The 14390-nt window shown below is 40.2% G+C and overlaps 1 protein-coding gene across 1 annotated transcript in view; it reads left to right on the top strand.

Moving 5' to 3' along the window:
- The window catches only part of LOC121911622 (sorbin and SH3 domain-containing protein 1), a 40851-nt gene that overhangs the window by 8823 nt on the left and 17638 nt on the right, over window positions 1-14390 (top strand). Inside the window, exons 2-14 of the mRNA XM_042433276.1 lie at window positions 1278-1314; window positions 1578-1696; window positions 2095-2211; window positions 3011-3117; window positions 3275-3416; window positions 3673-3702; window positions 6096-6238; window positions 6489-6549; window positions 6691-6765; window positions 8258-8293; window positions 8397-8499; window positions 9557-9671; window positions 11822-11905. Coding sequence (XP_042289210.1) covers window positions 1582-1696; window positions 2095-2211; window positions 3011-3117; window positions 3275-3416; window positions 3673-3702; window positions 6096-6238; window positions 6489-6549; window positions 6691-6765; window positions 8258-8293; window positions 8397-8499; window positions 9557-9671; window positions 11822-11905 — 1128 coding nt within the window. The 5' untranslated portion in view covers window positions 1278-1314; window positions 1578-1581. The remainder of the gene's footprint in view (window positions 1-1277; window positions 1315-1577; window positions 1697-2094; window positions 2212-3010; window positions 3118-3274; window positions 3417-3672; window positions 3703-6095; window positions 6239-6488; window positions 6550-6690; window positions 6766-8257; window positions 8294-8396; window positions 8500-9556; window positions 9672-11821; window positions 11906-14390) is intronic.

Here is a 14390-nt window from a genome sequence, read left to right as displayed (position 1 = left end):
ACCCTCCCTTCTTCTCCTTAAAGGGGAACGCAGATAAGACTTAGAATTCATATCACTGGTTAAAGGCAGGCTAAACTTCCTCACATAATTCAAAGAACTGAAGTTCAAACAAGTGAAACTTGTGACGTCAGCAGAAGTAAGCTCTCAATGAACGGGAGGCTGACACCTACACAATTACTGCTCTTTAACCGATTAGTGTCACCATCTCAAGCATGTGTTTTAATTCGTTTTATATGTAGAAGCTGTTGAGATCCACTTTTCACTGTTTTTGGTTGCATATTCATAGATAAGACTGTTAGATACAGTATGAGTAATATTGATATTGGACTATAAGGACACAGTCAACAGATTGTTCTGATTGGTGCCACTGTTGGGTCCCTTTGCTGCGAGTTTTAATATCAGTGAGATTAGTTTTTATAGCACTTAGATAGCACTGAAAAAGCATCATTAAGTATATTAGACTTTGCCACATGAAACATGAGAGGTCATTGCTTTTTTAAAAGTTTTTCTGCACCTGTCTGCTGTGTGAAGAACACAGTTGTCATATTTAAAATCTTTACTCTTTGATAAAGTATGCAGCTCAAGCTCTGATTGTACCAACCCTGTATTCAAGACTAAATTAAAACTGATGACTTAGAGTTCACCGCCTTCCTGTCTGACTGCACTGGATCTCGTTTCAGAGTGTAACACAGCCGTAGGCATACTACCACAATTTCATTAGCTGTATGTGGTCCCTGATTACAGCTGTTCATTACAGAGGCTCCAGTACGTGCAGGAGCTATAGCAAATCAAGTGTTTTCTAGAAAATTTCTTCATGTGTAATATTGCTCCAGTGCTGCTCACTGTCTTTTATAATGAAATACACTACATGCTGCAAGATTGCACTGCAATAAACCACTTACCCTGAGTCTTGACTGTGGTGCGGTCAACACTGCAATAAACCACTTACCCTGAGTCTTGACTGTGGTGCAGTTGGGACCAAATTTACAACAATTCAAAATCACATGTGTGCTGTCAGGGATTTTGTAAAGAAAAACTTGAAACTAAAGTAAAACTAACCAGAAGGCATTGCACTCAATCTAATTGTCTTTGCAGCATCAATAATGATGTAACTGTGATATTTTGATATTTGAGTGCCTTTGCTGGGTTTTGTTTCTGTACCAATCAGCCCTTTTGTATTTCTGCAGGCTGATGTTTAATAAATATCACATTTATTTGCTGTACATACACTTCCCACTTTTTTTTGAATATCTGTCCTCCCTCTGTTTCTCCTCCAGGTCTGTCCAGAAGAGGGCAGAGTGAGACCGAGCGTCAGTAAGTCTTCTCTCAGTCTGAATTTAAAAAATAATTCAGTGAACCTTATTCAGGAAGGTACTATTAATGCTGAATAGTTAAAAAAGCATGTTGCTTTAACACATGGCTGCTTATGAAACACAAAGACAGTCAAGTCATGTGCAGACACAGGCACACTTTAATTTAAAGCTGTTTTAAGTACAAAATTTGTGAGGATCCTTCTTGCATTCTGTCTTTCTACATGTCACTTGATGATGGTGTGGTTTTGCCATTACTAATTATAGACTAATGATGTACGTGTCTGTGTGTACTGAAGTCCCGTCACGGCCTCGATCGGTCTGCACTGTCAAAATCACGCCTCTGTCAACCATGAAAGGATCTCCTGACCTGATTCCTGCCGCAGGTGACATCTCCCTCCTCCTCATCAATCTTTCAGCACCTACAACTGTGGGACACCTCATACGCACTAAGAAAACTTAGAAGAATGCTTTTAAAAGCAAAGTGGCATCACTTTATCAACCTGTGTTGGGGATAAAAACGTAAAGGACAAGCTCCAGCTGCTCCACTTCCAGCTCTGACAGTGTGATCATGGCAATTAGTTTAACAGGACAGTAGGATATTAATTTGTTGGCCTGGTTTTGATGTAACAGTTCTATTCTGGTCATTTGGGGCATGAGCTAGCAATAACGTGGATTCCCAGCAGCTCTGACGCAGGAGTGCACTTGAGAGTGTAAGACTGCCGCTGTATGTCTTGAACAATGAAGAGCTCTGAAGTTAGAATGTTATTTTGAATGTTTTCAGATCTGGACCCCAGCAGAGTGTGCAAAGGAAAAGGAGTCGTGACCCTTCGGGCCACCCTCGTCCACATAGACGATGAGGACTGCATCAGCGAAGAGCCAAACGTCATCACAACACCAAGTAAGTCAGAGCGAATGCCACAGCTGTTTCATAATAACACTCCACATGATGAAAAAATATTTAGAGGGCAGTAATAGTTGCATGGTTGTGTGAAATAAGGACACATTGCTGTGGAATCTGGACAGAGGATGTGAATGTTTTTGTAATTTAAAAAGCACTTCATCATGTTATCAAGTTGCAAAAATTCTTTACATGCCTTTCAGAGTTCTGTTTTGATGTGAGAATTATATAACTTATCACGTTTTGAAGTGTATGCTCAGTTGCTAGGCACACTCAGAGTGGTGATAAAGGGCGATTGCTCATATTTTCATGTGTGTGTCAAAGAGCTCTTTTGTTGCGGCCTGCCCACACTGCACTTTGGAGCAGGGGGGCCTTGACTGTGGGCTTGTTTGTTGCGTAGAGCACATTGGAACCGGACTGGAGGCTGGCCAAGGCTTTTTGGGAGATGCTTTAATTGTTGTAGAGCCGGAATATAAAGGCCATTGGAACAAACAGCCTTTGCAGCTCATTGAATAGGCGCTTTGTTCTGATGACAAAGTTCACAGATTGTGGGAGAATCTTTTTTTTTTTTTCTTTCTTTCCTGGGAATATTAACATCTCTGCACATGAAAACCACCAAGGAAAGCATTCAAGCCCTGCGGAATGACATGGAGATTTATTTGATCTGCAATTAGCTGTTATGGTTTTCTGGTTTCCTCTTATAAGTTAATTGGAATACTGTACGTTTTAGTATCATCCTCAGTGGTTTTATTCTTGCTGCGCTGGCTGCTAAACTGAGAGAGTTCTGGACTCTTTTTAGGTGGCTGGACAAGCCAGATTAATGGAGACAGCTCTAAAGCAGGATTGGCTGAGGGAGGCAGCAACATCACAGCTGATTTACCTCCTATAAACATCACTCAGTGCCAGGTACGTTTACTCCCACCTCATTTAACACAGGATCTTTGTTTGCCTCTCTGTGGTTTTACAATTACAAGAACTGTGTGATCTCTTTATTTTGGGGTCATTTGATCTGATATATATTTTTTGTTTTCTAACTTTTAACTGTGTATTTTCTCACTTTTAGACCAACTCGCCAGAAAGCATCAAAGAAAATCAGGCTCCAGCCTCCACTGACATCCTGAACTGTTTCACACCATCGTCCAGCTCCATCTATCCCTGCACTAGCACAGTTAACCCCACCATAGTCCTGCTGCAACACAACAGAGGTGAGCACACCTGTCTGTCAGTCGGGGATGATGGGTATTGAGAGGAGTTTCCAAGAGCTTTCAAGTTTTTCATGAACATATATCTGTTTGTATGATTTATGGTACTTTTAACTGTAAAGGGTCAAACTGTGTGGTGTCTGTAATCCATTAGTATTGTCTTGCTCTGTGTTACACATAACCAGTGCTTTCACACTTTTGCTTCATTGCTTCGTCACATCTCACCATTCTGTCCTTGTCTGTCTTTCTCCCACAACAGAGCAGCAAAAGCTTCTTTCTCATTTGGAAGGTATGCTCTGGGGTCTTGGTGATGTCAAACAGATATTTGTCATTTATTTTTCAATTCTTAAATTGCCAAAAGCAGTCCTAGTTTTATAATGACTTGATTGAAGCATCTGTCACTCTCACCCTCCTACTGCCATGACTGCTGACGGGATAAATATGTTCGCCACAAGGTTCATGAAGTGAAAGAGTAATTTTTTATGCATAAAGGTGTTGAAAACATTGGAAACATTCATTTGTTGAAAGAAATGTATCAGACTATACAGAGAAATAATGGATACATAATTTATTTTCTGTATTTATTTTAAGTGTCATACCATTCTTTTTGGTCGGACTGCAACAGTGGGACCAGCTCTATATACGTGAATGTCTGTCTGTTGCTGAGTCACTCACTGACTCACTGACTGAGTGATGAAGTTACACTATTGGTTGGCCGAAGTTGGCCAAAGCGTGGGACAGCCAAATATCCCAGAAGGCATTTCTCACCAACCGGCAGCGATGGCAGAGATTTTGAGCCAGGCTGAAAGCTGTTGTTATTTTTGCGTAGGACTGTTAATATGTCACTTTATTAAGTTTTAATATTTTTTCAGGCGAGAAAGTAACCATTTAGATTCCCGATATGTCGCAAGTTTATCCAAATAACGCCTGTTTGGAAATTTGCTCCGATGTTTTCGATGATGTGAGGAGCTGCTGGCCAGGTGAGACCGGCTCATCATCTCAGCTGCTAGCAGCCCAACTCTTGAGATGATTGGCCGGGCAACGATGAAGTGCAGCTCTTTTGTAATTTACTGCTGGCTCTCATGTCTCCATAGGATTTTGATATATGATAAAATTCCTTTTGGAAGATAAATGTTGGTCTCACAGATGAATTTTACAATTGTAGCTGCCACATTAGTTTGTCTGAAGGTAAAGTGAAGCTTCATGTTTTTATTGGACAGAACAACAGTGCTGCCTCTGGGGCTCTATATGTACAAATATCACCACGTTTCAATAAATATAAATGTATTGAAATGAACAAATTAGTCTACATTAAATTTTGTCAAACTTGGCATACTTGGTACTATGAAAGGCCCTATGTCAAATTGGCTCCAGTCAAAGCCTGGCGCACTTCCTGGGGGCTTTGTCACCAAGTGTCGCCCCTTCCTGTATCTGTCGTTTCAAATTAAAAGCCCTCAAGTGTTTCATACACAGTCCAGCCATATATTAGGTTTTGACCTAGTCTTGTTTGTATTGCTACTCACCAGACTTGGGTTAAACCAGATTTAATATCGTAGTTTGTTGTTCTCTAATTGGGTTTACAATACAATATATTAATAATTACCTCAAGTTCCAGTTTGTTAAATCACATTTTCTTCTCTCTTCCACTCATGTGACACCTGACGCATCTGATTCACCTGAATTAGGAAAAAAGAAAGAGGAGAAGAGAATAGAATAATAATAAAAGAGTATAATGACAATATTATCACCATATTGTATCATTTTGGAGAAAACTTTTATGGAATTTGACACATTCATGCACAAAAACACAATATATTTCTGTATACTTAGCACAAGAAATGCAACTTTTGTGATGTTTGTTATAAACATCACAGAAAAAACTTTGTATCATAAAATTGTATTTTGTGCATTAAATGTTTGCCAGTGCTGCTATAGTAAAGTGCTTCTAATTAATAAAGCATGCAGTAATTCTAATCATTCCACTTAATTTTATTTATTTTGAGACTCGAAATACTTGTGTTATGTAACAACAAGTAAAAATTGGCCAAGCTGAACTATTGTACAAAATGCAAAATCTTGACAAGCAGCCATTTCATGGCACAGAATATAAATTTTTGCAAAAAGTGGAGCACGTACTGTATTATACTGTACAGCATAGTGCCCATATATTCTCTATGTACATTATTTATCCATTTTGTTTATTTATTATTTACAAAGTCTGACACTAACAACAATTCTTTGTTTTTCATTAACATTATGTGTTCATATTATGCTACTTTTGGACATGCACCTACAACCAACTTTTTTCACGTCAGACATTTTAACATCATAGCAGGAGAAGCACAGGTGGAACTAATAACGTTAATGATGGCTCAGTTCAATTTAAGTGTCCCAGTAAGCCATGGCAGTGAAACCACATACACAATACAAGGACAGCAGAACTGGCAAAACTAAATAGGATGCAGCATTAATTATTGTCATTAACCACGCCTGTGTTTTCCTGCGATGACATGTCAAAATATTTGCTGTGAAAAGGTCTGTTCTCTTTATTGCCTGCCATTTATTGTATGCAGCCCTCATTATCTGTGTAACTAAAACTGTTCTAAGTGTTCCCTGACATTTCACTAGAGGTTTTGTCGGGCTTACAGGTTTTTTGATGATTTTGTGTGTCTTGTGTTGCAGACCCAACCCCAGAAAGGGATAAAAGCCCTGTTCCGGGGAGAAACTCAGTTAGTCCAGTCCCGGACATGGATGGGAAGAGGCTGCGACTATCGCTGCACTCCCCTGTCCTCAGTCCTCTCAACAAGCCCACTGCGCCTGTACGGGTGAGCAACAAAACCTTCTGTTGAATGAAGACCTTATCTACTCACAGATGCATATATTTAATGGGTTTTTGGTTCATATGATACATGAGTCATTGATGTTGCAGTAAATGAGGGTAGAGAGAAAGATGTATTTGTAGTATAGTATTTATATCAAACAAATTCATACTGTATTATCACTGCTTCTGCTTGATAATCACAAAGTTTAAATATTTCTATTATAATTTCTGATTTATTTACATCTTAATTTCAGAACACTGAAAAGTCCAAAGACTGGTACAAGACAATGTTCAAACAAATACACAGAATACCTGGTAAGAGAGAGTTCATCATCATTTCTGATCTTTATGTGTATGAGTCGAGTTTCTCTGTTGGTGTCCACACTCTGTCTGTGTTTCTATATGTGTTAGTATGTTGTGTCACGTTGTGCTCTGTCTCTCCATCACTGTGCTCAGAACCTATTGAGGAAAACCCTTACCGCCCCACCTACATTTTCCCTGACAACTATGACATTCAGATGAAATCAAAAGGTATCCGGAGGCAGTAACTCCGCTCTCGTTGGCTTTACTAATCTGCGGCCATCATGGGCCCTTTCAAATACTTAAGCTGTGTTTACTCTGTTCTACCTGACCATGTGGCAAGTGCTAAGTATTTGAAAGGATTTAAACGTTTAAATCTTTTTCTGATGTCCATTCCATATCATAGTGCAGCTGTTTCCATAAGTATTAAATACACTGCAAGTTTCGTGCAGATTTCCTGATGTAATGATTTCCTGATGATTTGCTGTTCTGAGGAAATTTTAAAGATCAGCAGACTGTTTGAGGTTAATGAACTGGTGTACCCACCACCAAAAATCAACACATATACCCTGCTGAGCAACAAATAAATATGAAATAATGCTTTCCTGTGCTTTCTTTACATCAGTTCAGTTTTTTTAACATGGGTGAAAGAAGGCTCATATTTTAAGCTATAGTTGAGTAACACCAAATGCTAGTTTTTCAATTGCATGAAAATATACTGTACTTCCTAGTTAATGTGGTAAAAAAAAAAAAAAAGAGCAAATTTAAAAATTTTAAACATGGTTAACTCTAAACAGGTTGACAGATACAAAACACAGAGTTCTCCTTAATGCACTGTTTTACGTTGTTGATGAAATGTTGGCAAGGATGATGCACGAAGCCTTGTAGTGTCCTTTTACTTTTACTTAAAATGTAACAACTTATTCATGGCTTTTCTCCTTTTGCTGAAACCATCTAATATTAGAATCTTCAATATTAGATTATTAATATATGTTAATTGTAACAGAGTTGTCACCTGACAATAGAGCATGATCTCTTTAACCCTCTGTTACTGGGATGTAGTGTAGTGTTGTAGCCACTAGGTGCTGCTGCAGACCTTTGCGCTGAGGTTATCGACGCTCCTGCCCTGAGTTGAGCCTCTCAGGCTGTGCACAACCTTCAGGGCTGTGTGCTGCTTCTAATAAGCTTCTTTTGGATTTTAGTTGTAGTTGGTAGAAGTCTGGGTTAGGGTCATGATTTTTGGTCCTATTGTAAGATTAGTGCCACCTAAGAGAAAAAGCTGCCATACTGTAGCTTTTGTTTGACTTGTTTCTCAGTCCCAGCTCAACACGATTATGTCCATGTGCAATTGTGACTGATTTTACCTAACATAAAAAATATAGTTTATACAAAAGTCCAACTGAATGTGGCTAATGCATAGCTGCTGTAAGCCAAGAATCAATGAGCCTTGATGCTCATCGATTCTTGGATCCCTTTTTAGCTCAGTAATGCTTCCTGTAAAGTGCTTTTGATTTGACACACTTTGATTGTGTTTGGTAAGCCTGTAATGCTTGGCCTAATGGAACGTGTCAGGCAGTGGAGGAGAAACACCGAAAAAGAGTGTTTTTAGTGCCTTCTGAATTATTTAGTATTGTGCTGTATGCATTAGTTTTTAAAAAAAACAGATCATAGATAGATAAAAATGATAATAAATGCTTTTGATTGTGTTCTGTTCTTCTTTAAGATGACGGTCCCAACCCCTTTGGCTACTTGGAAGATGGTGAGTTTGGGAAACGGAAATATAATATATATCATTTGAGAATATTAATGCAGTTAGTTGTGCATCATCCTGTTGGTATCGTTATTTATGTGCCTGTTTTCAGTCAAAGGAGTACCGCGCTCAAAAAGTGACGCCGAGGTTGATTCAAGAGGCCAGACGATGCCGGTGCCAACACGGTCCTCTTCCCTCAAACCCTCTGCCAAAAGGTCAGTAACACACTAAATGACATTCACTTTGATATTTAACACAAAAACACAGTACTTTTCTTGTTTGTTAGTAAAGAAATGAACTGTTTACAGCTCAGAATACTTCAAAGATGGAAAAATTATGTAACCGAGCATCAATATAACTGACTATAGAAACCCTATTTCTGTCCATTTCTTTAACAGCCAGTTGGTTGTAATGTAATAGTGTTCTCTCAGTACCACTTTAATGTCACACTCCCAGAAAAAGTGTCTTGTAAAGAACAGTTTGTATTGGTCTTTATTTACATGCAGTACAGTGTCACTTGACAGTTCACACAACAGAGCAGAAAAGATACTCCTGCTTTCTGACTTTGTGAATATGAAATTATTTTGTCCCCAGTGGCTTCCACTACCGTGTCCTCCAGTTTTTACGTGAAGTGTGACTAGTCCTCACCCCTCCATACACACATACACACGTCAGCACTGACACAGGCTGATCTGCTCCCAGAGAAATGAGTGATAGAGTGATGAAGGAGGACAGGTGATGGAGGATAAACTGTTGCCTCACAGAGCTGCTGATGACATGTCGAGGACTGACCTTCCTCCTTCCCCAGCAGTTATGCATGGAGGGGGTGACTTCCTAAACACGTCTTCGTTCACTTCTGAAAAATGCTGCTTGATTTTCTTGATGCTCAAAAGGAATTTCATTAAAGAAAAGGTGCTGGATAAAAAAAGATTTTAGATTGGGTGTTTCTTGTTTGAAGAGTAATTCTGGCATTGGCTGTCTGTTATTCTCCCAGGAAATGCTGCGTTCTGTTTTCTGTCACTGGGTCCAATCTTGTTTATCTGATCGAATTACCGATTTGGCTCGACCATGAATTGGATTTTCTGTCATATCATCATTAGAGGAAAAGAGGGAAGAGGGAGGGAGAGAGCAGGGATAATGAGGCGGACGTCATGTTTAGATGGGGAAAAAAAAATTTTTTAGCCTAAGCTGGTTGCCATGGAGACTACTTGATAAGGATTGGCTCTCATCCATCCCACACCCCACCCCTCCCTTACTCCCGCCTCTCCACAGGAACGAGTGGGAGCCCCCGGATAAGAAGGTAGACACCAGGAAGTACCGCGCCGAGCCCAAGAGCATCTTTGAGTACGTGCCGGGGAAATCATCGGTGCTGAAGCTGGAGAGAACGGTATGCTAGCCGCCTGCCTGTTTGCCTTGTCTCTCTCTCTCTCTCTCTCTGTCTCCCTCTCTGTGTGCATGTCGTATGAGCTGTCTCCCACTCCACCCACCACATCATCCACCCCTCCACCCCCAACCACCTCTGTATCTAAGCTCCCGGGTGGCAGCTTCAGTAACAGCTCCGAAGGCAACGTATGTGTAGCCTGAATCGCCATGTGCACCACATTCCTAAAGGGTGTCCTGTTGCGGTGACAGATGATCCTGCTTGGCAGAGGGGGAGTATCACTTACAAGGATAGCCATTGTCTTCCTGTCTTCAATTTAAGGTTATTGGGCTGAATCAGCTGGGTGTGAGAAGATCCCAGCACAGACACAAAACATGGATCTTGTGTGTTTTCTTGAGAGGAAGTGTAATGCTCTCTTCCCTACTTTCATCTCTAGCTTATACAGATTGTACTGAATCCAGTGGTGCGGCATTATTCAGTGTCCTTGAGGGCTGTCTTTTTAGGATGAGCTTTATTACATATAGGTGATGATTGTCAGCTGTTGCCTAGATCCAAAGTGTAATATTTAAAAGAAAAACACATGAATTTGCATTTAAATTTTTTTATTTTAAATTTGCATTTTGAGGTCTTTATATTTCCCTCTTACATAAAAGAGGACACTGAGATGTTCATTATTGTGATTAAGTAGTGTGTTGATTATGTAATTATTGTTTGTCTGATGTTCAGCTACGTCAAGCTAGTAGCCAGGTTGTTAGCCAGGATTTGGCCCATACCCAGTGGCAACAAATGCACTCATCAGTCTGCTCCAGTTCATCCCGGGCCCACTGTTAAATAATGGACTGTCTTGTTTTTCAATTACAAGCTCAGTGAGCAGAGGTCAGTGTCCTTGGTGCTGTAGCTGGTCATCATCAAGTTCATTCTTCATACTCTGTGAGGCTAAAAGTTATGGTGGTACTTTATCTTGAGGCCTTCAAAAAATATATCTTACAGATGATTATATTACATCCTAAAAAAAGTGTTTGCATGTTCTGTTGGTCTGTTTGTCTGTTGATTGGATAGAATAAAATGAAAACTATCAATATATGGATCACATTAAATAGCAACATTTTCTGGGTAATTGACTTGCTTGAAGGAAGGCTCACAACACATACAGTACTCACATGCCCATGTGTACATTAAAGAAGTTATCGGTCCCTATAATTGTTTCTTCTGTCCATTCTGGACAAGAAAATATATGTAAGAGATGGAAAAATGCATTTAAAAAGTTTAGCTGGTGCTAAGTTACTTAAATCAAGTGAGTATCTTACAAAGTTACAGTCTTTTTAGTATTCTCTTGAGGAGGGGTGTAACAGTATGGACCAGACAAACAATAACAGCAACCAATAACTCGTTTATTGTACATATGGGTGTGTGAGTAATAGTTCAACATTTTGGGAAATATGCTTATTCACTTTCTTGCAGAGAGTTAGATGAGAAGATTGATACCAATCTCATGTCTGTACGGTCAATATGTAGCTAAAAGACTGCAAAGACTGGAAACAGAGGGAAACAGCCAGCCCGGCTCTGTGAAATGCTAACAAAATCCGCCTACCAGTTACTCTATAGCCAACTAATTAACACATCATAACTAGTTAGTTTCATCTATTCAAAAACTGAAGTGTAAAAATGACAAGTTGTGGTTTTGCAAGGGCTTATATGCTGAACTATTTCTTGACCTGGTGCGGTGACTTCCTTGAGTCTCCGCTAGTACCTTGGCAATCTCACAATGACAACAAGACTCCCGGAAGTGAATGTTGCTGGCCAAATTTTGTTTCCTTTGGACAGGCTTGCTATTTCCCCCTGTATCCAGTCTTTGTGCTAAGCTAAGCTGTTTGGCTGTTGACTCCATACAAACATGAGAGTGGTATCAATCTTCTCATCTAACTCTTGGCAAGAAAGCAAACAACTGTATTTCCCAAAATGTCATAAGATAGGCTTGAAATAATGAACCTATCCCTAAACTTACCAATCGTAATAAAATCATTAGTTATAGGGATAGAAACATTTGCTAAATCAACAATGTCTGATAGGGTCATTACCTTGGTGTGTATATGCTGTGCTGTCTGAACTGTCTTCTCTTTGTCTTTCTCCTCCTCTTCTTGTTGCCATGCCCCTAGACTCAGGATGTAAGTCCGGAGGATGTAGATTTAGAGAATGAGCCTTGGTATAAATTCTTTTCAGAGATGGAGTTTGACAAAGCGGTAAGTGGTTGCTGTCTTCAAAGTGACAGTATATTGTATTTTATTGCATGTGATAACATCTATGTTTAAATAATGACTAAACAAACAGTGTCTGTCTATAAGGACTACTCCAATTCTACTCCCACTGTCACTTTGCAATATCATCTTGAACAATTTCCTTTTTAATTGATCTTCCACATAAAAAGGACTTATGCATTAGAGGAAACTTTGTTTCAACTCGGCTTAATGAGACAGACTACTGATCAGTTTTTATACATCCTTATTTTTCATTATTATCTCTGTTTTTCTTGATTTTTCTTCTTTTTTTTCAGATTGTGTATTAGCAATTCTTTTTGCAGCAAACTTTTTTCAACCTACTTGATATAGCTGCTGCCATTCCGCATCATCACTTCATACAATTTAAAAACAAATTTGTTCCCAATAGAGTCGAAAATAGTCGACTGAGATCTATTTTTGCCCTCTTCAAAAGTGTCTCCCAGCAGTTTGTATGTATCTGTGTAGCTGAGTTAGCAAAGTCAGCTCAGGTGCTGGCAACAGAAAACTTATCACTTACCACTATGGTTACCCTTATGTAATTTAGATAATTATTATTTAATACACTGATTATTGATTTGGAGATTTTATTATACTCTGGTAGTAACACAAGTGCTCATAATAAAGGACCAATTAAATTATCACAGGGCTGTTATGAGTTCATCACGTAACACATTGCAATCTCTTGCCAAACGTGGCAACATCCCGGTTCTTCCATGTCGTTAACTCAACAGCTAAGAGGGATACTTTGTTGTGTTCATTTTGAGGTGCACCCCGCCAACTAGAATGCATGTCATAAGCCGGAGGCCTGAACTGGCTGATTCATCCAGAAGTCACTCTTCACTTGGAGAGGCTGCAGTCCACGCAAGCATTAGACTCCAGGATAATCCCAGGCCCTTGAAATAATAATTGCCGCCTGTCTGCTATCTGGTATATTTACCAAAATATCCAAAGGGGTGCAGGCATGTTGAAGCAGTTGAAGTTAGGTATACAGTGTCATGACAGATCCATGCCTCGGGCCTTTGTTGGCACCAGACAAGCATGGCACAGATGTTACTGCTCCTCGCTCTCTGTCAGTGAGGGCCACGCCACCACACCCTGGATAATATGAGGTGGCACCGCTGACTACGACATGAGGTCATGTCCGAGCATCAGCCAGACGCAGGGGTAGAGTCTCCTGTTCCCACTGATAGCCGATTCAGGTTAGTGTATATGTGGAGGAGGTTTAGCGGTGGAGGCGACCGACTTTCTGCCTGGATGGTTGCCAGATGAGCTCGGTTTGATGACTGGCTCCTGTTTAATGTCAAAGTCACTTCTAAAGCTGCACCTGGTATGTGCAGCATTTGACCTTAAGGCTCGGCCAGACACACTGGCTCATTGGAGTTTGATTGACATATCAGTTCACACTCGGTATTACTGAAGGGAAGATATGGTTGGAAGTCTGCAAAAAACGACTGCTCGGGGGTTAAATGAAGAGCTGGCCCCTCTGGCTCTGCTCCACGGAGTTCTTGTTCTTATTAATAACCATCAAAGTGCTGTGGAGAACCATTTCTCCTAATGAAGTAGTAGTATAATAAAAGGAAGCTTCTTGACAGTACTGAAAGTTCATCTGATAACTGTCTTCTTATGATTTCACACTGCTAATTAGTCAGTTGTCAGGCTTACTGGAAGTAATACATTGAATAATCCTATAAGACTGCAATGTTTTTTCTTCTTCTATATCCTTTCCTGTCAAATCATCATCACTCATTTACAAATAGTAAATAGTACTAGTACAATAGCACTTCTAGTCACCTAATAGCAGCTGAATAAGAGTGACACCTGTATATAATCACAGTAATGGTCCTCGTGATTAATATTAACAAGCCCTAGTCCCAGGAGGAGTCAGGAAACACATACAGTGACAGTTACGGTCAAACAGAGGCTCATCGATATACATGGCTATCTGGAGCTGGGATTCCACACATAACTATGGTCAGGAAGAGCATTTTGGCCCCCTACAACCGCCAGAGTGACTCCATCTGTCGAGCATATGCTGACGAGGGGGCTGCTGCCACACTGTCTCAGCGCCGAGTTACACGGAGCCTCTCCACCCCCCCACCCCAACCACCTGACATATTCTAAAGGAGGCAACTCCGTAAGCCCGCCAGCTCATTGTGCTTTCATATTTAACCTCTGTTATACACTTAACCTTTACCTTTAAGCATTTAGCGTAGATGAGATGAGGGGCGCGTGGCTATAACAGGCCCTTCACACTGGGGGAGCTGTTTGTTTTCATGAGAACATGTCAACACAAATAAGGTGCTGGAAAGAATGAGATTCATGTTACCATGACCTACTCATGATCGCTATTTTGAATATGAAAGCGGCATACAGGAGCCCGGCCTCTGAGTAGCCCGGGGACACCTGTTAGGAAACACGCACATGAAATTCTGCATAAACGTTGTCATCG

The sequence above is a fragment of the Thunnus maccoyii genome, chromosome 14 (assembly GCF_910596095.1).
Source record: "Thunnus maccoyii chromosome 14, fThuMac1.1, whole genome shotgun sequence".
In the NCBI taxonomy this organism is placed as follows: Eukaryota; Metazoa; Chordata; class Actinopteri; order Scombriformes; family Scombridae; genus Thunnus; species Thunnus maccoyii.
This window is presented reverse-complemented; position numbering and strand designations above follow the sequence as displayed.